Source organism: Engraulis encrasicolus, chromosome 6, assembly GCF_034702125.1.
Source record: "Engraulis encrasicolus isolate BLACKSEA-1 chromosome 6, IST_EnEncr_1.0, whole genome shotgun sequence".
Classification (NCBI taxonomy): domain Eukaryota; kingdom Metazoa; phylum Chordata; class Actinopteri; order Clupeiformes; family Engraulidae; genus Engraulis; species Engraulis encrasicolus.
The window spans coordinates 47,938,160-47,962,679 of NC_085862.1; the positions used below are offsets into that span (position 1 = coordinate 47,938,160).

The 24,520-nt window shown below is 43.5% G+C and overlaps 3 protein-coding genes across 6 annotated transcripts in view; 1 reads left to right on the top strand and 2 right to left on the bottom strand.

The window, feature by feature from the left end:
- Positions 1 to 24,520, top strand: part of sgip1a (SH3GL interacting endocytic adaptor 1a) — a 111,258-nt gene that overhangs the window by 49,478 nt on the left and 37,260 nt on the right. For both annotated transcript variants that reach the window (XM_063201820.1, XM_063201821.1), the window contains 5 exons: positions 21,481 to 21,544; positions 21,939 to 21,963; positions 22,475 to 22,537; positions 23,174 to 23,228; positions 24,509 to 24,520. The exon at positions 24,509 to 24,520 is cut by the window's right edge and continues 173 nt beyond it. In XM_063201820.1, coding sequence (XP_063057890.1) covers positions 21,481 to 21,544; positions 21,939 to 21,963; positions 22,475 to 22,537; positions 23,174 to 23,228; positions 24,509 to 24,520 — 219 coding nt within the window. The remainder of the gene's footprint in view (positions 1 to 21,480; positions 21,545 to 21,938; positions 21,964 to 22,474; positions 22,538 to 23,173; positions 23,229 to 24,508) is intronic.
- LOC134450438 (uncharacterized) lies at positions 536 to 3,278 on the bottom strand. 3 transcript variants are annotated; one of them, XM_063200281.1, is made up of 10 exons: positions 3,203 to 3,278; positions 3,009 to 3,103; positions 2,813 to 2,872; positions 2,466 to 2,671; positions 2,257 to 2,356; positions 1,851 to 2,013; positions 1,636 to 1,742; positions 1,235 to 1,379; positions 983 to 1,109; positions 536 to 882 (listed from the first exon to the last, which is right to left on the bottom strand). In XM_063200281.1, the coding sequence occupies exons 1-10, from the start codon at positions 3,212 to 3,214 to the stop codon at positions 572 to 574; spliced, it is 1,326 nt and encodes a 441-aa protein (XP_063056351.1). In that variant the 5' UTR covers positions 3,215 to 3,278; the 3' UTR covers positions 536 to 571. The 3 variants fall into 3 exon arrangements, with proteins under 3 accessions (XP_063056351.1, XP_063056349.1, XP_063056348.1); XM_063200279.1 differs by having other exon boundaries at positions 2,813 to 2,851; positions 3,009 to 3,204; XM_063200278.1 differs by having other exon boundaries at positions 3,009 to 3,204.
- On the bottom strand, positions 3,324 to 4,477 carry LOC134450493 (uncharacterized). Its single transcript, XM_063200335.1, has 4 exons — positions 4,320 to 4,477; positions 3,973 to 4,156; positions 3,797 to 3,872; positions 3,324 to 3,598 (listed from the first exon to the last, which is right to left on the bottom strand). The coding sequence occupies exons 1-4, from the start codon at positions 4,442 to 4,444 to the stop codon at positions 3,324 to 3,326; spliced, it is 660 nt and encodes a 219-aa protein (XP_063056405.1). The 5' UTR covers positions 4,445 to 4,477.

Genomic DNA, 24,520 nt, shown 5'->3' on the forward strand with positions numbered 1-24,520 from the left:
AAATTCATGGTAAATCAAATAAAGGGCAATTGTTTTTTTTTTGCTGTTACAGAAGCCAAAATGGCTCACTTTGAACCATACATGTTACCTGTATTCAACCGGACCACACTAACTAAACAAAAACTGTACAATAGAAAGAAAAATGTCTGCACACTTAAATCCTCTTTGTGTTCTTTAATAGCACAAATGAAAACCATTGTAAATGAAATATTCATATATTTTAACAACTTTAAAAAACAAAAACTACTGTTTACATTCGGTGAAAGCTGGCACTGCCACAGACGGCTCTACCAAACACAGTGGTGAATTCATATATTTTAACAACTTAAAAAAAACAAAAACTACTGTTTACATTCGGTGAAAGCCGGCACTGCCACAGACGGCTCTACCAAACATTGTGATTAACATTGGTCATAATACTATTTACACTCGGTGAAAGCCGGCACTGCCACAGACGGCTCTACCAAACATTGTGATTAACATTGGTCATAATACTATTTACACTCGGTGAAAGCCGGCACTGCCAGACGGCTCTACCAAACATTGTGATTAACATTGGTCATAATACTATTTACACTCGGTGAAAGCCGGCACTGCCACAGACGGCTCTACCAAACACAGTGGTGAATTGTTCAAAGGTGCTGAGGTGCTGCACCGGCAGTGTGACAGTTTGTGTGCATGCACTGACTGTGGGGTAGCACACTTTGTGTTCCCCAAGGTGCTCAGCACAGTTATGATCAAACTGAATAGTAATGATAAAGTCCCTCTTCTCTGCAGGGAGTATTGGAACATGTGCTATCCCAGTCATCCATTTTAAAACGTCCCCTACCGTTAGCTTCAGTTCTTTGGTTTCGGACTCGTCCACCGACTCCTCCCAGACCTCTGTGATAACAAAATCACACCAATCATTTAAGAACATTACCCTGCTAGAAAGAAAGCATACAAAAAAACACTGTATGCATTTCAGTGTGATGTTGATTACCTTTCGTTTCGATCTGCTCCAGGAAGTCCTGGAAGAATTTCATTATTTTCCTCTCCTCCCTCTCCTTCTGGGTGCCCCGGTCGCTGTAGTGAGCTTTGCAGCTCATTAATAAGAAGTCTGCATCTGGCTATAAAAAGTAAAGGCAGATTTTACTTCAAGGATTGAGTTAATGGCTCATTGCTGCCGAGCACTGTACAATTAACAGAAAATGTGGCACTTTAGGGACAAAACAAAACATGTTTAACTACTTACCTCTTCCACTCTTCCAGGGACGAAAAGTCCATGGCATGCCTCTGGGTGGGTGGCCATTTCGCTCTGCAGACCATATAGTTGTAGGCCTTTCCGCAGCTGCAGTAGCATAGGCATTATCCTCATTGTAGAGTGTAGCACAATTGCCCTTACAAGAAAAACAAAAAGAATGTTCAGTTTTAAACTAACATTGTTGATATTAGTGTTATGGTCAGGCCGCGGGGCCACATGCGGGCAGCTGTGACATTTCATATGGCCCACAGAACCTTTACCTTTAAATCCTAAGTGATACTCTCACCCTGCATTTTCAACATAGCTACGATCCAAGTCTACAGGGGGCAAGCAACACCTCAACAAAGTGCAATGTCTGTGCTCGAAATGAAATACATTTAAAAAATACTAACCGGATGATGCTTGCCTTGTTCTTCAATGCAATTACTCGTGAGTAGCCACAGCTGATAATTCCATCTGACAGCTCTAGCAGGGCCCCCGTGTCTGTGCAGTTTTCAACCTAAATAGAACAGAGAAATAACATTTGCATAGCACAATCCCAAAACCTGTCCACTACAAGGTACTGACAGCTGCCTTTGGTTCGAATGCGGCTATTGCTATTACTTACAGCTGCAATAAGCTCTGCTGACTCACAGTCGGCCACATCCTCTGCTGTCAGCTGGCTGTGTTCAATTTCCCCATGGCATATGATGTTGTAGCACCAGTTTTTGAGGAAAGCTGGGGGTGGTCCTCCCTGGGCCAGGCTCAACGCCATAATCTCCCCAACCGCTCTACACACACACACACACACACACAAACAAACAAACACACGTTTTACTTCTTTTAGTTTATGCACATGGCTATATATGAGTCAAATGAACATCCAATTTCTACAATTATAACTTCTCTATTGTTCACTTAGGTTTAGGTGACAGGACAAACCACACACACACACAAACACACACTTCACTTTCATTTGGGTTTGAACACTTTCCAAGCAAACTCTTGGATCATGCAATATATGTAACACCAACCGGAAATTGTTGGTCTCAAGGTCTGTTGTTGAATACTTTGGCCATTTCCCCTGTTCCCCGGGCCCTTCAAAAAAGCGGTCCTCCAATGCAGTCATAACGTCTATGAAAAACACACACACACACCACTTCATAGCATTAATTCATGACACCCCCCCCCCCCCCCCCCCCCCCCCCCCCCCCACACACACACACACACACACAAGGCTTACCTGTCAGAAACTCCTTTCTGAGTGCCCCCGTGTCCACTCCAGCTTCTCCCAGGAACACCACCTTCAGGACGTTGACAGGAGATGAGTTTTTTTTTTTTTGCCACTGACTGAGGGTGCTCTCCAGCAAGTCCTGTCGATCTATGCAAAGGCGGAATTCTTTGGCAGCATCAACACGATCGGCTAGGAACTGTAGAACATCTTCCGTGCTTGAAAATGAAATAAATAAATAAATAAATAAATAAATAAATAAAGCATGGCATGAAAGAGGGACAATCAATGTTTAAAGGGCATGTACAGGGACGATCAATGTTTGTTGTCCACTTATAATATGATACCAACACACACACCTTTTCTGTACTATAGTGTTGGCCACTGTGGCAATCTCACTGTGGACAAGGTGAGAAGATCTGTTTTAAAGCAGAAGACATGGAGAAATGAAAAAGGCTTTGTGTAAGGCAGGCAGTAAAGCTGGTATATAACATGAAGGTACAAAAATGGGTCATAATCATTACATTTCTCATCAGTGTAAAACAAGGGCATTACCTTTCGTTGGAACTTGAGGCATCACCACACTCCGCAGCATGAGCCTCAATTAAGTGTGCGGGGAAGGCCATGCCACACACAGGACATTCTGCAGTCTGAGAATAACAAAACCACAAAAATATAAAGCTACACCAGTGAAATACATCCGGCATTTTGATTTTTACCCTTTCAATATACAAATAAACAAATCTCACCATTTGAGTCATTGGATCACCTTCCTACATATGAGAAACACATTTAGTTATTCAATGAGGTCCACAGTTATCAAACCTAATAATGCACAACCTATTTTTAAAGTACCTCCTCCGAGGAACTTCATAAATCCTCTATGTCCTCTACGCTGCTGCAGTTGCTGATGTGCCCCGGTAGTCCCTGAAGAGGCACCATAACGCCACATTTCCCACAAGCCGCCTTTGGCATGTTCCTAAATTCCTTCGCATCAGGAGGTAATGGAGTAATATCAATCTGTTCTTGAATGGGGGCAATGTAAAGGATGCACTTCCCATTATTGCAAGCGGATCTTATTTGCTGCCCACTGTAACCCTCCGACTCCGGAGGCACCACCACTAGCTTTCGTTGTCCACCTCCACCTGTAAAATGGTAAATTTGCTGTTATTGATGTCCATGAGAGAGCCCCTGAATTTACAGTTGAAATACAGTAAGGACATACCCCACTTGAAAAGTTGGAGTGACATGAAATTTAAGATAAGAAACATAGTTGATCTCTTGCTCACACAACACACACACACAGTCCACAGCTGTTCTGAACATAGACAAGCAGCCTATACCTGAGGATTTATGTACCATCCAGCCTCCAGAGACGCCGGCTAACTTGGGAAAGGCCTCCAACAGTAAATCTGTCAACTTATAGAACACATTTCAACATATAAGGGCTTTGCATCTGCATGTCCTTGGTGGATATAGGTTAACAGATACAGACAAAGTAGCAAGACACTATGGATACCTTGGAGTGTGAAGCGTCCTCTGACACGCTCACACACCGCTTCCCCAGGCCAGCCAGCATCAGCTGCAGCTCCTCCTCACCAGTAGGGGTCCTGAGGCGCTGTTCGTCGAGCAGGAAGAAATTTACCATGAAATTTCTTTGGGGCTTTCCGTAGGGCATGAACCGCTTTCTGCCCCTCGCCTCCCTGCGAAAGAGACCAGGAAAAGATCTAAAAATAGAAGAGGTTTATTAATAGGGCTCTATTGATATGTTGATATGTTCAAGTCCATGTCCTAAGTTATTGTGAGCACAGACAGATGAGAAATCTAGGTTGACCACCTCCATCCATATAGCAAAAAGAAACGTACCTCGTCAACTCCTGCTGTACAGAGCGACGGCCTTCAGGCTGCCCATTTTGGGGCTGTGCCCCAGAAGGCTGCCCATTCCCTTGCCTGACAAAGACAGCAATATACAGTTTGAATGATACTGGCATATAGCAACACACATGCACTGATTTACACTGTTTTGATACCAGCCAAAAGAGCTATTATTCTGTAATTTTGTGTAACATTTATGTTGACACAAAATCATGTAATAACATGAAGATATGTTGAGATTAAAAAAATATTGTGTTTGGAACATCTGTATTGTCAAAAAGAGAAAAACACGCACATCTGTCTCAAAAAGATTGGGTGCAGGACTAGAAAAAAATACCAAGAAAACTGAAGAAAAGTCCGCGACACCAAGCTCCCGTTGCTCTTAAGCTTGGTGTCGCGGACTTTTCGTTCAGTTTTCTTGGAACATCTGTACATAAGAGAAATTAAGGGCGTATTCACACCTACCACGTTTGGTCCGGACCAAAGGACCAAACGGACCAGGTTCGGACCTTTTGGGATGGTCTGAATACAAACCAGCGAATCCTGGTCCGGACCAAACAAGCGGACCGAGACCGAGCTGAAAGGTCGGACTCGGTCCGGATCAAACGAACCCTGGTGCGGACCTTTTGGAGGTGTGAAAGCAGACCGGACCTAATCCCAGACTTTTTGCTTTTTTTGTACCTCGGGAGCTTCCGTCGTTTTTCGAGATTAATGGGAAACAGAGTGTAAACAAAGCGACTCCACAACTTGTCATGTCCATGTCTTTGGTGTAAATTCGACAGAGTGGTTTGTTTGCAACAATATTAATATTAATAAAATAATAGCCTAAACTATCGCAATCGTGGGCGTAGGCTACATTATTGTAGGCTATACGGTCATTCATATTTTCAATGAGGATGGCTTGTCAGTGGAGCACAGGAAAGGAAAAAGAGACTGTTAATTCACCTATCACAGCATTTTAAATGTTAATTGGGGCAAATCCGAAAAGCATCTACTGAAGAAACGGAAGAAAACACTGTAGTCCGCACAGTAGGCCTATGGATTCTGATAATGATAGCAATAATTACGACGTTGGCACTTATCCCCCTGGCTTGCTAGCTGTGCGTTGGATGGATGTAGGCTAGTGGAATAGCCTAGGCTACTTGAAGAAGTTGTGATGAAGACAATGAAGGTAATTCATTAATTTACCCGCTGTGGTGGCATGTTGGCAAGTTTGTATGATCCAAACGCTATGCCCGTGCTCATCATGTTACTTTTTCCTTGATGGAGTGCGTGAAATATTGCTGCAAATGGTAGCCAATATTCCAATACAAACGTATCCAAATGACAGTGGGGCGCACTGTTTATTTTCGAGAAGAAAGAATGGCGTGGTGCGTGGAATAAGCTCGCCAATGTTTCACATTGAGCCTGTTTTGCGTTGTTCCCAGACATCCCAAGTGTATAACACTGATTGCAGGGAGGTGGTTATCCTAATATTGATGACTAAACCAGCCAGCAATCTCGCCCGCACGCTATATGACATTATAAGAAAGAAAGAAACAGGGATAAAATGTGGCTATCCCAACTCGCGGGATCAATCAATTGGCTTTCAGGAAGACTCCCTTCATGAGCTTCAGATAGTCTGCGCTATATTTCGTGTGAGCGCTATGCCATACATGCCGTGAACGTTTATTTTACATGCCGCTGAACTCTTTGGATGCTTGTAGGCCTATTTGGACATAGCCTTAACTTGTTGCGCGTGTCGTTTCTGACCAATAGCTGAACGACCTCAGGGCGCGTGGCTTTCTTGTCGATTTTGGTCCGCTTACTGAAATGTACACAGTCTGAAAGCCAACCGCACCAATTTTTTTAAATTAGGTTCGGACCAAACAAAGTGAACTATCGGACTTTCCTGGTCTGAATACGCCCTAAGTTTCACTGTTTATTGACATAACGGTTACATTTGATTTGCCGCGAGGACCTGGTGATCACGGTTGAGAGCAGTCAGAATGGAACACTGAATTTCACCTCACTTCATCTCGCGTGTCCTTAATAGGCCTACTACCGTTAGATAAACAACTGCCCATCAACAAGTTAAAAAAAAAAAAAAAACAGACAACTACAACAAAAAAAACAAAGGTGCTCCCTTAAGTATTTCAAGAACATGGTTGAGTGATAAAACTACTGGTGAAGGTAACCTGAGCGAAGAGGAACATCTAGGCTACTGTAAGAACCGCTGTCATTGAAGAAAATAAGGACTACTTCTCCGGACTCATGTCAGATGATTTACCAATACCTTGGGATTGACTTAACCTCCATTACTATTTCACCAGGTTTCCGACATTCTCCCAGTAACAAAACAATACATACCCTGCCTGGACATGGCCCTGCCCTTCCACCTGCACCTGCCTGCTCTGACCCTGAGGGCTAGCAGCACTAGAGCTACGATCCATAGCGCCTAGCAGGCTCACCAGGTTCCTGGCTGTCTCCAGGATATCGTTTAACTGAACAGAACAGAGATACATATCTACTGATGAATACATCGCCATCATTTTACTATCAGAACAATTAAGTATTTTACCAGTATAGTTACAAGACCCAAAGTGCCCTCATACCTGACTTTGATCCGCCATTTCTCTTGTGTTGTCCGTTGATGAAGCTCTCTTGGGGTTTACTAGAGTAGTAGTAGTTCCCTCTGCCGCCAACATACCGTAGCGCTTGGCTCGAGCGGCTCGAGCATCGAGGTTCTAGAGCTGTGGCTGTGGTGTGATGACGTCAGCAACGTGAGATTAGGGAAATTCGTATCCGTAACTTTTGGATTCGTAACTTTTGGATTCGTAACTTTTCAAGTCGTAACTTTTCAATTCGTATTCTGACAATTTCATACCACAAACCAGTAAAACACATGTGGAAATATTTATTTTATGCTCAAAGACGCACAGATTTCCCAATTATGCACGGATTGCTTGAACACACACACACATATTTTAGTCCACTTCCTTACTCCATATGGATCCCACCTGCTCAGACATTCTCTGTGTGGCGCTTTGTTCTGTGATTATGGCCTTATTCCTTTCAGCAGTGTTTCCCTCCAGTTATATTTTACGGTTAGGATCGCCATCTCTTTGGTTAATTTGTCCTGACCGAAGTAACATACATGCCAATAGACACTTTAACTGCCCTGTTTACTGGGACTAATATGCTGTAGAAGGGTGTATCCCTCTGCTATGACTCTCTGCCACTCCCATTGACCTAACAAATTACCCCGTATCCTTTAACAGTAGGTAGCCTCAGTCTCCACATGATCAGTAGCCATCTCACTGTGTATTTGTCCGAAAAATATTGTACATTTTGCTGTTGTTTTGTGTGCAAACAACATGCATATGAACTCATTAGCCAGAGTGAGAGGGAGTCCACTAGGAGTCACTGGCAACTAGGCCAGCGTCAGCACTTTTACATCTAAAGTTGCTTTTTAATTCCTCTGGGAAGACCGCCTTAGTGTTATCTTAGCTGTATGCAGCGTCTGCAAGATTATATCAGCTTTTTTTGGCTAGGGCATAGGTCACAACAAAAAACAGGCACACATCTCATCAGCATGCATATCATGGTTCTACTACTGCCAACCAGATCCCGGTGTCTGCATGCAGAAAGCAGAGGTGTTAAAACGTAGAAGTGGAAGTGAAAGAAAAGTCAAGACCCAGCCAAATGTTCCTTCCAACAGAGGTCACTTCACTGAGTAACTGATCTACAGTAACTGCAGTAGACCAGTGTATCTGTGTGTCACAATCAGCTGATTCTGATCTGGTCATATCAAATTTGTAGCTGAGTTTTCAGTCTTCGGTAACGCCATGAAGTTATACTAAAAAGACACAAGTACTTATCAAGAAAATTGAAGTATTTACTTATATATTTCATATCTGTTTTGGGCTTTTATACCTTTATTTAGGATAGGACGGTGAGAGTGTGTGACAGGAAATGATTGGGAGAGAGAGTGAGGGAAAGGATCGGTAAAGGATCTCCAATTGGAATCGGGTCTCTCATTGAGCCACCACGCCCCCAGTATGGTATTTTTTGGGGTCCTTGTAACCATAGATGTGTAAAGAAGACTATACACATCTATTCTTGTAACAGTCTATCTACATTGTTTGATACAGTATGGCGTTACAACTACAATATCATGTACTAGGGTTGTACTTACATCATGAATTTAATTCTGTCTCTACCTTTGGAACCTTGATAAAAAAACTAGGCTCCCCTTTTCCCAAATAGAGAATAGAGGCATTACTGTCAAAAGATACAGGTGCACAGACCCATCCTGGTTTGCAACAAACAGAACGCTTTCGTGCACATGCCAATAGACAATGTCTATGTTATGCACAATTGAGTCCAGTGAGTATCACATTCACAGCTGATGAAATGCTGCAGCGTGTCATCTCATTTCAGCTTCAAACCTTGTTTCGGGTCAGTTAAAGCAGTTTGACAAATTATGGTTGCACAATTTCACGCCCTCTTGCACTCTCTCTCACATACACTCGCAAACTCCCTCCCTCCTTCCCCCTTGTCTGTCTGTCTGTCTGTCTGTCTCTGTCTATCTGACTGACTCTCTCTCTCTCTCTCTCTCTCTCTCTCTCTCTCTCTCTCTCTCTCTCTCTCTCTCTCTCTCTCTCTCTCTCTCTCTCTCACACTCTCACTCTCTCTCTCTGTCTGTCTGTCTGTGCCTGCCTGTGCTAGACCTTACAGTAGGTATATTGCTGTTCCCATCTCTTTCTGACATCGGCACACTACGGACAGAGTAGGGAGTAAGGGATGGAAGATGGAGGAAGGCTGTACTGCTATGGATGAAATGAAGAGTTTATTTGCAGAACGGCGTATCCACCTTTTTTGACTTTTGCAGTTTATTATTGAAAATGACTGTTCAGAGTCAGAGGTCCTATCACCTATGTGTGAATTCTTGCCATTCAAATATTTAGAGAACATACTTTTTCAACCTATGTAAAATGTATTTTTCAATGCAATGCAACGGAGTGTCTGATATAAAAATGTAAATTTCCCAACATTCTACAAAATGGAGATAAAACGTTTTGCAAATAAACTCAAATTGTGCATTGTGTGTAACTGCAACGAAAATACTCATACTATGGCTCTTGACTTCTGCTGGCATGCTTTTAATATATGCCTCACAATGAGGCACCTAAGTCACGCCCTTCTACTTCCGATCCGTGGGGCTGGAGCTCTCAAAATTTTGAATGGGATTTAATGGAGCAAGTCAAGCTAAATCCTCATCCCGTTTGGCATGCGCTCCGGATTTCTCATATGATGGCAGTGAATTTGAAAGGTTTGGATATGCGTCGTAAGACCACTCATTTTCGACACGCAAGAAAAGTTATTTTAGCTTATGTGCACAACTGTATTAGAGACTACAACGTGCGCCTCGCATATTTGACGTGAGCCGAGGCACAGCCAACCCTACCGCTGCACCGCGGCTGAAGTGGCTGCACGTCGGACATGCGATTTCTGTTGTGTAGTCCAAATAATTGTATATTTTTGCAATCGCTTGCCAAGTGAAGTCAACAAGCACACCATTGGTTATCATTAATTCTGAGGTACAGCATACAGTGAGGAGAATAAGTATTTGATCCCTTGCTGATTTTGTTGGTTTGCCCACTAATAAAGACATGATCAGTCTTTAATGTTAATGATAAAATGTATTCTAATATGTAGAGACAGAATATCAAAAAGAAAATCCAGAAATTAACTCTAAATAATATATATTAATTGATTTTTATTATATGGTTGTGACGTCATCGGTCGAATGCTCCATTCATTTCAACGGGGCTCCCCAACGTTCGCACGTCTGTTATTTTTCGATAACGGACGGGTTGGTCTATAACAGACCGCTGTCAATGGCAACAAGACTTTTCACTGCTAAAGCGACTTTTCAACAAGACTCTAATCAGCTGCTGTGATAGACAACACCTGTCCTGGCTACCTAGCTGTTGCCTAGCGGTGTTCCACTGTTTTGTTTTGCGCAGCAACAATCTTAACATTAAATAGGCCTAAAGAAATGTCCCCGCCATGTGTGAGTCATTTAAGTATATCCATATAATAAGCGGGTTAACTTTCGGCGAGTCGGTCGCTTTGTGGAATAGCAGCACTTCAGAGAGAACAAGACCCCTCCGCTCCGCGTCGGGGTCTAAAGATTCTCTCTGTCGTGCTGCTATTCCACGGCAGCGACCTTCTCGCCGAACGTTAACCCTTACATATTTCATTGAGGGAAATAAGTATTTGATCCCCTGCCAACCATTAAGAGTTCTGATCCCGCAGATCAAATGGCACTTCCAATTAACTTGTTATCTGAATTGAACACACCTGTTAATAGTAACCTGTACAAAAGACACATTGAATCTGCAGAATCAGTCCATAGTATCAGTCAATCAATCAAACTAAACTCGCCAACATGGGAAAGACCAAAGAGCTATCAAAAGATGTCAGGGACAACATTTTAGAACTCAACAAGGCTGAAATGGGTTCCTGGATATTAAGGAGCAAACTTACAAATTTCAGGACATAAAAAATGATCATCAATCATCAGTCTTAGGCCTCTCTGTGGTTCCATACAAGATTTGACCTTGTGGGGATTCAATAACCAGAAAAACAGAGATAAAGCACCCTAAAATTGGATGGGAAGAGCTAGGAAATTATCTCAAAGAAGCTGGGACCTCAATCACTAAGAAAACTATTGGAAACACTTAAGACCACAGCGGATTAAAATCCTGCAGTGCGTGTACAGTACCCCTGCTTCAGAAGGAACCTGTTCAGGCTCACCTGAGGTTTGCCAATGAACATCAAACTGGATTAGGATATGATTGGGAGGTGCTGGAATCAGATGACACCAAAATCAAACTGTTTGGCATTAACACAACTCAATGTGTTTTGAGGAAGAGAAATGCTGCCTATGATCCCAAGAACAACACCTTCTCCAACATCATACATGAAAGTGGTAACATTATGTTTTGAGGTTGTTTGTCTGGCCAAGGTACAGGACAACTTCACATCGTCAAGAAATGGATGGAGGGAGACGTGTAAACGTACAATACTGCATGCCAACCTCTTTCCCACCACCACTAGACTGAAGGTGGGTCATGGATTGGCCTCCCAATATAATAATCCATAACATACAGCCCAAGCAACGAAGGAATAGCTCAAGCAGAAGCACATTAAGGTCATGAAGTGGCCTAGACAATTTCCAAACATTAACCCTATAATAATCCTAGGGAAGGAACAGAAGCTCCCATTTGCCAAGCTACAGTCATACAACTTAAATGATTTAGAGGTGATCTGCAAAGAAAAGTGGACAAAAATCCCTTCTAATATATCCACAAACATTGTCATTAACTGAAATAAACATCTTACCTCTGTACAAGAAAATAAGGGCTTTGCCACCAAGTATTTTGCCTTCTTTAACTAGAGGGGTCAAATACTTGTTTTCCTCAATGGAATACAAATCAATTAAAATATATTCTTCAAAGTTATTTTCTGGATTTTCTTTTTGATATTCTGTCTCTACATATTAGAGTACATTTTATCATTAATATTATAGACTGATCATGTCTTTATTAGTGGGCAAACCAACAAAATCAGCAAGGGATCAAATACTTATTCTCCTCACTGTATGTGTGATCGACGGGGGAATGCGGGGTGGATCGGAAAATAGCTTTGATCAGTCCGTTACAACACAGTCGAAAGTTTTGGCTTTCCCAGCCCCATGAGCCACCCGGAAGGGGTGGACACTTAGGTGCCCCATAACATTAGATTTTTCTCTCTATCAGACTCTCCGTTTCTCTCATTTCATTTTCTCCATGTTTCTGCTTCCCTCTGCCTCTCTATCGGTGTCCTTCATACTTTCAATTATCCTCTCACAGCAATGCATGTGTGCGAGTCCACACACACACACACACACACACACACACACACACACACACACACACACACACACACACACACACACACACACACACACACACACACACACACACACACACACACACAATCTTTCTCTCTCTCTCAGCCTCCTCTTGAAAGGTTTGGTGTACCTACCTACCTACCTACCAGTATAAATGTGATGATGTGGGAGCTATTTCAGGAGCTGACGTTCCAGGTGGAGGCTAATGCACTCTGCCATGAGCCACAGAGGCCACAGCTATTACATACATACAGGACTGTGTAGAGCCCGGTGATGATGATGGGAGTCATTGTGCGAGGATGATGTCACTTCTGAGTCATCAGTGTGAACTCAGCACTGACGCACAACGCACCCATAGCCACCCTGCTAGTGCGACCCCCCTGTTCATTAACGACTGCAATGGGCGAATTGGAACGCCAGCTGATAGAATGACTGTTGATTCAAGGAGACAATACTCATATCATTGAGAGGCAGAACGAAATAAGCCACTGCTCCAGGTGTAGGTTGCTAAGTACCTAGTGTTGGAATTAAAGCATATCTGCTTATTAAAGGTGTAAATAATAATGGATTTAAATAATAATCGATTTGTATTCTATCGATGCTAGATCTTACAGTTGGCGATTCAATTAATCGTTTTTGTCCACAAAAAAAACGGTTAATCATTATTAGTCGATTTTGTTATTATTGCATTCATTTTGTGAAGCATTTTATTTTGCTCTTGCAGTAATGATAATACTGACTAATAACGATCTTCCTCAAATAAAATGCATACAGATATTTCAGATTTTGTTAATTTATTTAACATTTTACACGTAAGCCAAGGCTGTAAAGCAAAACATATGAACCATTGATTTGAATCGAAGCGGATCGTGGAACATTCTTACGTCTCGAAAATGGTAGAATTGGCCTAAGAAATCGATATTGAAAGAGAAACCAATTAGCAGTACCTTCCAATGGCCATCGGTTTCAGGTCTTTCAAAAGCAGCTGTGATTGTATGATCGATACACCAAGGTGACGGGCTTGCCTATAGCCTACAGTAGGAGAGACTGCACTGTAGTGTCTTATTCGCAACACTCAGTCTTGCTTAAAGAGTCTGTAGATTTAAATTAATTTATTTTTCATTATGACCACACACACACGACATGAAGGAAGACGGGGCTGCCCTTTCTTGCAGTCTAATTGACCACCTACAGTTGGCTATTTTCCCCTGTGGATAAAGGGCATGCAATGTAGGCACATATGAGCTCAGACTCACCGCCGCAGAGAGTTGACGTGAGTAAGAGGGTTTAATTTATGTTATGGCACTTTTACAACCTCAGTGGTGTACAGCCTATAGATTATGAGGCATAACATAGAACACTAAATATAAAAAATACATAATAAAATATGATTAAAATTAAATAAAACATAAAAATGAAATAAGATTAAGCATTAAACAAAACCTGTGTTGCTAAGCCTGTTATTTTCTGTGCTAGTTTCTGTGTAGGCCTACTGTACCGTATTCTGGAGAAATATCGTGGTGTAAATAAATATGGAAATAGAAATATGGAGTGTAAATATTGCATTTGCTTGCTTGACAGGGATGATTTTTTTTATTGCTGTTTACACTGTTTCTAGTCGAAAGCACCTAGACGGCTCAATGGAATAAAGTCACTCATCTTGACACCTGGCCAGTGATTCCTCTACTTTGCCAACAAATATGAGCCATCGCCGTTAAAATCAAGGGACACATCATTTACACAAACAAACTTGATTGTGTGAAAACGAAACAAAAAATAAATAAAAAAACAAGGCCGGTAGTCCATGCTCCTGTCTCATTCTTCTCGCTCTCTCTCTCTCTCTCTCTCTCTCTCTCTCTCTCTCTCTCTCTCTCTCTCTCTCTCTCTCTCTCTCTCTCTCTCTCTCTCCATCTCTCCGTCGCTCTGCCCGAGTGCCTCCGGCTGCCCTGGTGGTGAAGCATTAATCCCTGGCTAAGTAAATCTGCCTTTGCCAACTTGAGCCTGCCATACATATGCATCAGGCAGCAGAGGGAGATTAGCCAGGGCTTCCGCTCTTCCGTACGCATGTCAACAGGCGCTCTTGTGGGTGTGTGTGTGTGTGTCTGTGTGATTGAGTGTGCATTGGAGCATACAGTACGTGGGCCTAGAACCATAAATACAAGTCTGTGTATTTATGAGAGTACAAACACATTAGATATTTTGTATGATATACTAGTGGAAGGGTAGATAACACCTTAGTACAGATCATCTGTATGTCGTTTTCAGGCTTACATCATAATTCAGCTACAGTATGCTTACATAGCAAGCTTTTTTATGCTTCATGGACTGGGTCAAGGAAAGGTCCCGTCTTGAGCCAGTGTAGTGTAAGCACATCTATCCGAGACCTATTGATTACCCCGGGTCAGGCCAAGTGTGCCCACACCCACTAAGTGATAACATGGTGGTTTACTGGCGGCCGTGCCGGTGCATTCACTTCATGTATTTTAATCATAGCACAACACTCATACCTATATATGCCCAGTATTACTATGTGTGTGAGATACTTGTAGCTTCATAATGTACACCGCTATGCCAGTTGAACGCGATAATTTGCCATGAAAAAGATTTTACTTCCATAGTACTAAACTACTATGACACTACACAGAGCCCTTAATCCTTAACGTAGTCATTGCCATTTGGATAACAGCACAATTGTAATAGCGGCCATATCTTAACAGATTATTATTTGCAGGCAACACTTGGGTTTGATATGGCCTTTTGAAATAGCCATGGAAAATCAGAAAGGCGTCCTCTGTGTATATACTACATACTACATATAAAAAGCTATGACGTGGAGGTCAAGGGCTTTTATAGTTTTCTTGTGTAAGAATGGTAAATAGAGGCGGGAGATTAACTGCATTGTGTCCAGCCGGGTCCCTGCAGGGTCAGGTCGTATGCGTAATCCCTGCATAACCCCCCCCCCCTTTAACAGACTTCTTCCAATGCTTAAATCACGGTAGAGAAACAGGGGGGATTGGGAAATAGCTGACAGCAGAATTACAACGTTTTGAAGAGTCTTCCAGACGTCACTGTGGAAGTCGTAGTAAAGGATGGAGTGGTGTTGAAACAAAAGGAACGACAACAGCTATGAGTGACAGGCTGAGGGTCTCTTGTCAACTCCCCCACCCCCCCACGCCTGGTCCTGTTTCCCCCTATAATCCAGAGCACCTTTTGTGTCGGTGTTCTGTGGCATGCATTGTCTTCATCCCTCCACAATCCGCATAGCTGGCTCTCTTTCCCCTCTCTCTCTCTCTCTCTCTCTCTCTCTCTCTCTCTCTCTCTCTCTCTCTCTCTCTCTCTCTCTCTCGCTTTCTCCCATTGACCCACTTTACTGAGTACCGACGTCACTGGCTGAAGGGGGAATATGAGTTTGTCTTTTTACAGAGTGCATCCATCCACATATTCACATACTGTGTGTGTGTGTGTGTGTGTGTGTGTGTGTGTGTGTGTGTGTGTGTGTGTGTGTGAGTGTGAGTGTGTGAGAGAGAGCATCTCTCTGGGCATAACCACCTGGACACAGCAGAGAGCCAACACACACCACTACGGACATACATACTGCGTAATACACACACACACACAGACACACACACACACACTGGCATGCTAGTTGGTACCTCTGGGTGTCCATTTTAGTCTGTCTCTGAGCGATGTTGTGTCCTTCAGTCTAATGCATGCTGCTCTGGCTCCTTGCTTTCTGTTTCCATTTCCCCTTTCAGTGGCAGCCGTTTACCTCTCCATCTTATCAACAAACCTTTCTTGCAAAAAAAAAAAAGCATTGGCACAATTCTTGCAGGATGCCACAAAAACACTTTGCTTACTCTTTGTCTCTGTCTGTTTCTGATTTTCTTTTTAATTCTCTTTGACGATATCTCACTCTTCCATAGTGCCAGTCTGTCTCTCTCTCTCTCTCTCTCTCTCTCTCTCTCTCTCTCTCTCTCTCTCTCTCTCTCTCTCTCTCTCTCTCTCTCTCTCTCTGGAGTGCAGGGCTTAGTGATGTGTTGAGGTGCCTGCTCTTTGCCAAGGCCCAAGGGTGTCTTGAGTTCGCCCAAGGGGTTGTTACGGAGGGTGAACAGGCTCCCCTATGTGACTGATGTACTGGATGTGTTGATGGCCAGCTTGTTGTATGCGGTTGCCTGGAGAATTGGAGAATTTCAGTGAGTCAGACTTGACTCAATTCCTATCTGCCCAAAATAGTGGAAATGAGAAGGTGTGCATGTGCGTGTGTGTGTCTGTGTGTGCGTGTGTGTGCGTGTGTGTGCGTATGAGTGAGAGATTGCTTGTGTGCTGGTGTGTGTGTGTGTGTGTGCGCATCGTAGTGTGATTTCTCTTTCTCCTCCTCAGCAGCCTCCTAGATGACTCATGCACTTGCCACAGCGCCATTTTCTTCTTTAGCCAGGCAACCAGGCAACAAGCATCCGTCCACCACTACCATCACCTCCACTACCTCCGTATCTACAGGACCCGCGTCCTTCATCTTACACTCACTGACTGTGTCTCACTGACGTAGTAGTGAGAAAGACCAGTCACTGTTCTCAGTGGTCCAGAAGAATTACGGAAGGAATGGTGATGCCAGAAAATTCAGTAAGACTACACTGAACCCATAAAATGGTGGCACAGCCAGTGAGCATCTTTTCATGTTTTATCACATCGCAATCTGCCACATGCTAGGGATTCTGACATTTCGGTTTTAAGTCAGTTTGTTAGTTAGCAGTCTTGGTTTTAACATTGGCATAAGGACACAGAGGCGTGTCTTGTGTTTTACACTATAAGACAAACAAACAAACAAACAAAAAACACTGGCAAAAAAAAACGGTACGACATTGTGTCTGTAATCCACAAATGTTTATTTTGGTGGCCCCTGGGGCACGGCAGTGGAGTGAAGCACACAGTGGAAGATCTTTATCCGCCTTGCATTCCCAGACCTGGAAGATAACCATCTTGTACATGCGGAGCAATCGGTTGCCATAAACCGCCCTTGCTGGCGTCACGCGCGCTCCACGTGCCAGGGAGCTGCCCGCTAGCCAGGCAGGCGAGTCACGTGACCAATGCGTATACTGTACATGTATCCGCAGCTCAGGTTGTCACAGTGCTGCTGATGACAACTCAGTGGGCCTCAGGAGGAACCATCTGTTCTGTTTGCTCACAGCATCTCCAATGTTGTGAATGTTTTTTTCCTACCCATCATGTTCAGGGTTTCTTACGCTGCACAGCAAAGCGCATGATGCATGCATTTCAAAAAGCGCACAGGCAAGGTGGAAAAGCAAAGAAAGCAATAAATGTGTGATCTAGCTGTTATATGAAGGTATCTGATACACAGCCGCCCCATTCATATACCCATTGTGGAGGTTGAAAAGGGAATAATGTTTTTGTAAGTATGTGTCTGTGTGTGTGCGTGTGTGCCTCTGTGCGTACGCATAATGCTTGTGTGTACATGTGTGTTTCGAAGGCCAATCCCCAATCCCCAATCTCCATAAACAAACAAGGGACTGTTTTTATGTTTTTTGGCATGGCATGGTCTGAATGCCAGGCCTGGGAGCAGGAGAGAGGAGAGAGGAGAGAGGAGGGCACCCACTGTGTTTATTATTCCCCTCCTCTTCCTGTTTTCACTCCCGAGCATTTCCTGCTCTGATCTGGCACTCCCACCAACACACGCACACGCACACGCACACACAGACACACACACACACACAGTAAATATCATCAGAACCACACACACATACGCACACACATACACACACACACATGAAGTATACACACACTTCCCGTTGGCCTACCCCCATTTTCGATGAGATTACTGCGCCTCCGCGAGCGGCCACTAATTATGTTACCACTTCCGTAGCCACGCACGCGGAAGTCATTAAGCCATTAAGTTCCATCCAGGCCCCCGTCGCCAGTTGCCGCTGCCTCGCTTGTCGGCTGCCTCGTTCTCGCAACCCAGTCATTAGTGGCCGTCATCGTCAGAGGGTCGGGTCGGGTGGGCTGCTCATTCATTGTGGTGTTCTGCACGGCTGAAACACGTCACAGCTTCGGATGGGTTACAAGACCTCTGAAACTCCATGGCTTCATTATTGTGCATTATAAGGTGGTTGAGTAGAGTAGAGTAGAGTAACTTTATTAAGTGTGTCAAGTAGCTTACATAAATGCACGTAGTACCCACATGGATATTTCAAGACACAAATAACACAGGTAATAGTTGGGGAGGAAAAAATAAAAACTACAGAAAAAATAAAGAAGGTGATTGTGCAAAAACATATTCCATATTCTGTGAGTTGAGGTAGACAAGAGATTAAAATAACCAAGAATGAGTGTTGACAGTTCTCTAACTCCTGCATCAATACTATATCATAGACTTATGTAATACATAAATAGTATTCAACAAAGAATATACAATAAGTCCTGGTAAGGTGTGTGGAGAGTTGAGTTGAGTTAAACGCCTGAGGTGAAGTCTGGAGATATCTCTACTGTTGTGTGTTTAGGATTTCATACATTCATGTGTGCACAGAAGAGAGGGAGGGTGACTGAAGATACACTTGTCATTTTGTTGTATCCTATTGCTTAGACACTGTATCATATTGCTTAGACACCTTCCCCACTCCTTCAGACTCTCCTGATTCGCTTTCCAGCCAAGATCTTCAGTTATTTATTTATTATTCATTAGATCAAATGTTGTACCTGGCCATCTCTGTCTACACAACACACACACACACACACACACACACACACACACACACACACACACACACACACACACACACACACACACACACACACACACACACACACACACACACACACACACACACACACACACACACACACACCTTTTCATTTCCACTATTTTGAACAGATAGGATCTGAGTCAAGTCTGACATTCTCTGAAAGTGGTTGTTATGCATATAATATACTGTAATAATCCATGTACCGTAACAAGATGAAGCCAAGGAGTGTGTAGGGTGTATGAACAGTGGGAGATCAGCTCATTTACACAGCATCATTTGCCATGCTGATTCCACACTCACACGAAATATATACTCTTTAGGAGAGTCCTACCTCATCCAACACTTAGAATGACAATTAACACTCTTCAATGGAATGTAATGGTCTCCCTCTCTAGGTCTGTGTAGGATAGTATGCACTGTGTAGGGTAGGGCTGCAACGATATTGTGTTGAACTGAGAAATCGTGACACGCAAAGGCACAAACCTGTATTGCGGAGCAAGGAGGCAGAAACACGACACACCCTTTCATAGTTCAGTTACCCTTGCGTCCAGAAAACAGTCAAATGATGTAAGATGATGGTGCTGAAGCGTAGGGAGAACATAAGTTAAATAAAGCACCTAAGGAGTTTGGTAAATGTTGGTAAATGTGCAGAATAGGAAATTAATTCATTAAAAAAATACATAGCCTACTTTTTAAAAAATCATGGGGTGTACCGAACCGTGGGTCAAACAAACCAAATTGTGAGTTGGTTGTATCATTACAGGCCTAGTGTAGAGCCTTTGCCTGGGTCAGTTTTGGGCAGGAGGTAGAGGAGAAGGAGGGACATGGGGGCACAGACAGTGTGATTTGGGGACACAGACGGTGGCAGAGACTGATTATCTAATTTGGAGGGGGGATGGGATAAGACAAAGGCATAGTCTAACCAAAGATTTTTCGAGGTTGTAGCCCCATAATGCACGCCGTTTCACCAGTGGAACACTGTAATAGTCTTTGAAAAGTGAACTACCATACTACCACACTGCTATGACGTAGCCTAACAGAGGTTTCAGGTGTTGCACTATGGCTTGGTCATTGCCATTCTGGTAACGGCAAATTTATAATGCCATGTCTCAACAGTCTAAACGGAAGTCATTATTTCTCTCTGGAGGGTCGGCGACCAAAGCGACCAGAGCAAATTTCAGCGATTAAAGTCAAGCTGATATTATGGCAATGAGCTAAATGTCCCAGGCTGTCAAGCCAAAGCCGTTATGTGATTAGCTAAATCAAACATGTCATTGTCATGTCCAGAGCGAATAAAGCGAATTCATGGCAAAACTTCTTCAGCGGCCTCAGCTACTGTACCTGGGTTGCGTTGGTCGTTTCTGGTCTACACACAGCATAACCATTCTAACCTTTTCACTGTCTCTGGTCTGACCTCCTCCAGTTCTGACTGTGACACTTGGCAGAGACGAATAGACAGCTCAGTTTTCCGTAAGTGGCACTGAGGATCCTCCCACTTTTTAAACGACTTCGTTGATGAATAATGCATTGAGTTTTTTGGGCTTGCCAAGAAAAATGATGAGAAGATGGCTTTACCCTGATTTAAAAACCTTGTCACTGATGTTGTACCTCTCTTCTGTACATGCACACCCTGGAGCTTAGATGGCTGTACTCATCTTCGTAGCCACAGCGAGTAGCCTTGAAACATATTGTATGCAGGATTTTCTCTTGTCTTCTTGGAATTCTATCATGTAGTACAATAAGCCCAATCTTGTCTCAGAAGCTAGGCTACTGTTGTGTGCATGCGTGCAGTGCGTGCGTGCCTCCGTGCACTTGTGTGGGACCGTGGGTGTGTGAGCCCTTGTGTGTGTATGGGTGTGTAGGTGTGTACTTACGTGCACATCTGACTTTTGTGATAGCTGCCGAATCGTAACCCCAGTGATGCATTTGTTCATTGCTCATGGGTCATGCTGGGTCTGTTGGGTGTAATAGTGTCCACACTTCACACTGTGTTGCTGGATGCAGCCAATGATGGTCGTCTTAGTCTGGGCTGAAGTGCAGAGGGGCCCACTGCTGGCTCTCTTCTCCTCTCCTCTCCTCTCCTCTCCTCTCCTCTCCTCTCCTCTCCTCTGGAGGGTCGGCCAGCCCCATATGTCTGGTTAATGGCTCTCTTCAAAGGGGCCTCTGTGTGTGAGAGATTGGGGGGAGGGACCAGGCCCTTGAGCATAGCAGGTGCAGCTGGCCTCTCGTGTGTGTGTGTGTGTGTGTGTGTGTGTGTGTGCGTGTGTGCATGCGTGCGTGCGTGCGTGTGTGTGCGTGTGCGTGTGCGCGTGCGTGTGCGCGTGCGTGCGTGCGTGTTTGTGCGTGTGTTTGTGTGTGTGTGTCTAATCCAGATATTAGGTATGTATGCACATATTGGAATGCATGAGACAATGCATTAACTCTCCTCTTTTCTGCTCTCCTCTCTTCACAGGATTGAAAAAACGTACCAGGAAGGCCTTCGGGATACGGAAGAAAGAGAAAGACAATGACTCCACGTAAGTGTGTCTTCCCCATCTCATAGGTGAACGCTTGTATGATTTGCAAAATGATTTCTAAACTCAGATGAAAAGATGACATGATTGGGGAAAGCTTTAGCAAATTTTACAATTGAAGTCAATATTTTCCTGTCTGGATAAGCCCCCTTTGCTGTGTTAGGGTGTTCAGTTAAAGGTGGATTGAATTATATGTTTGACTTTATGCATGTCTAAAGCATGGGTTATTATGGTTTATCAAGGGTTATGCTTAAGTGCTCAGAGTGTATGCTCAGGAGATAATGTTTTTTCTTGTGTGCTGATTCTCCTTCACCGTCTCTCAATTTTCACTCATCCACTCATTCACTATCCACTCATCTCTGTCTCCCTTCCTTTCCATTCTCTTTTTTCCCTGCAGGGGGTCGCCTGACAGAGAGGGGAGTGTAAGTATGCATATACTATGTTTTCTAGTCGCTATGGTGCATTTTGATTTCACACGCATGACGGAAGAACCACTCTATAGACGGTGATATTACTATCAGCACACCCTGCTCAAGTAAAAAGATACCTGACCTCAATTTATTTTAACATCAAACTTTGGTTACACATGATGTATTGGTTAGATGATGAAACAAATTTCCCCCCTCATTTTTTCTTTATCATGGACCATCATCATAAAGGAACCTCCCACCACCGAAACTGATCCGGTACTGCAATAGAAGATGTGTCAATGCTGACCCCTCCAGCTTAGTATTACATTAGCTAGCTCTTTAGTTAGTTAGCTAGTTATTTAGTTAGTGACTTGTAGAAGGATAGACCTACAGTACTCCTACCTCCTGCCTGTGTTATAACTGACATAATGTGGAAGACAGTGTAAAAGGCAGACTATTGGTTGAATCAGGTCATGTGTGTTTTCAGATTATTTACTGAAAATGTTGTGTGAATCTGTCCTAGCAGCAGAAAAAGACCAACGGAGCGCCCAATGGCTTCTACGGGGAGATCGACTGGGACCGATACGTAAGTTTCAGGACAGTGCGGCAGTGTACAAATGAAATGTTATCCTTGTAGAAAATACACTGTACTGGGTTTAAGATTCAAAAGTGGAAAAAACTAAATTCTTCTTCATTTCTACTGCTGCTACAACAGTAATGTGAAATCATAGAATTGCTTTGGGATGTGTAGTCCATTGGCCTGGGAAATCCTTTGCTCGCTTTTGTACAATTGTTCCAATTTGAAAGACAGCATAGCAACTGCCCTAAACGAGTGAGCCTAAGGCGAGGGAGCGGGGAGGGGTGGAAATGCTTGACAAACGTAAACCTGCAGTTTGTTTGAATAGTTACTACTGACATGATTGGCTATGGGCTGTGTATATGCCAAATTATACATTCGTAGCGCCCAATAAATGGCCACGGGAGATCGCAAACCACACCTTTCCTATGAGAAATTGCATAAGTAGCCTTCAGACTATGTCTCTTGTCAGATACTCTGGTGTTAACCAGGCAAGTAGTTGCTTGACGCTTGACCTGTTGTATGAGCTTCATTTGTTTGATATTTGTCATGTGACCTATTGTGTTTTTCATTAGTTGATGCATGAGCTGTTGTGTATTATGTGCAGTATGAGTCTAACTTCCCAAACTGCTGTGCTGTTTCCAGAACACCCCAGAGGTAGATGACGAGGGTTACAGCGTCAGGCCCGAAGATGACGAAGATATCCTTTACTTACACATGCACTCACTCGGTGAACACGTCTGCTTCCTAATGCAAGAGAGTAAAAACCGGTAGGGCACTCGCCTGCCATGCGACTGACCCGGGTTCGATTCCCGGCCCGGGTACTTTCCCGACCCCTCCCCGTCTCCCTCCCAATTCGCTTCCTGTCCATCTCTCACACTGTCCTGTCAAGATAAAGGCGAAAGAGACAAAAAAGAAAACTTTTTTTAAAAAGTACTGCTTTCTAATGCATGGCACATCTTCATAGCAGATACACATCTATATTCCTCCTAATGCATAAAGAGATTAAGCGACTGATTTGGATCAGCTTACTTGAGCTAATATTTCTTCTTAATATTGTGTGAAGGGGTGAAGGTTATTTCACTGAAGAGATTCATTGCTGTTGTGGCCTTTGAATATGTGGTGTTTGCTGATCCAAAAGATTTTAGCAACACAAAGATGAACGTCATACTATTAACGGTAACTAGTTGTAAAACTGTACTCCAATCATACATGCTGTATTGTCATTAGTATTTGTATTGACTATTGCACAAGTATCAAGTCATCATCCAGTGCAGTGTACAGGCAGGCATGCAGTGAGAAGACTGCAGTATAAAAGGACATAACCTCCTCCCACCCTCACTGTGTAAACCAACGCTCAGCACATCTGATTGTTCAGCAATGGTTCACTGATCGTTGACTGGATCAATGTCAGGCACTATATAACTAATACAATCAAGAAGTCCTAGGGGGAAGTTGCTATGCTATCCCCTTTGGATTGAAATTGATTCCCATGCCAAAGCAATCGAATTGCATTTCATCTGCCTGCGTTGTGTGTGCAGTGTACCCATGTTGTGTCGGGATGCACAGCAGCTGTACTGGTAGTCAGTGCTGAGACCTGCAAAGTCGAGGGCCGAAATGGACCACTGCACTAAAGCATCGTAATGTAATGGAGGACTCAAGTTGAAATCATAGATGCTCTCTTGCAGTCAGTGGTGTAGGAGTTGAAAAAAACATGGCGGCTCCACTTTGCTGTCTTTACATTGACTACAGTACTTCCTTAAAGCTGTTAAGACACATGTCATCTTTGGCCAAGAGTGTGTCAGTTAATTGGGCTTCAGGTGAATCAAAGGCGAGAGAGACTACGAGTCAGAGAGAGATCGAGCGAGTGACAGAAAAATGGATCGGGTGTTAAGCTAGATCATGAAATAATAAATCAGATTTTTAGAGTACTGTTAGTGAGTGCCACAAACCCAAGCATTGTCCCTTAGCCTTGATTACATGCGCGCTCCC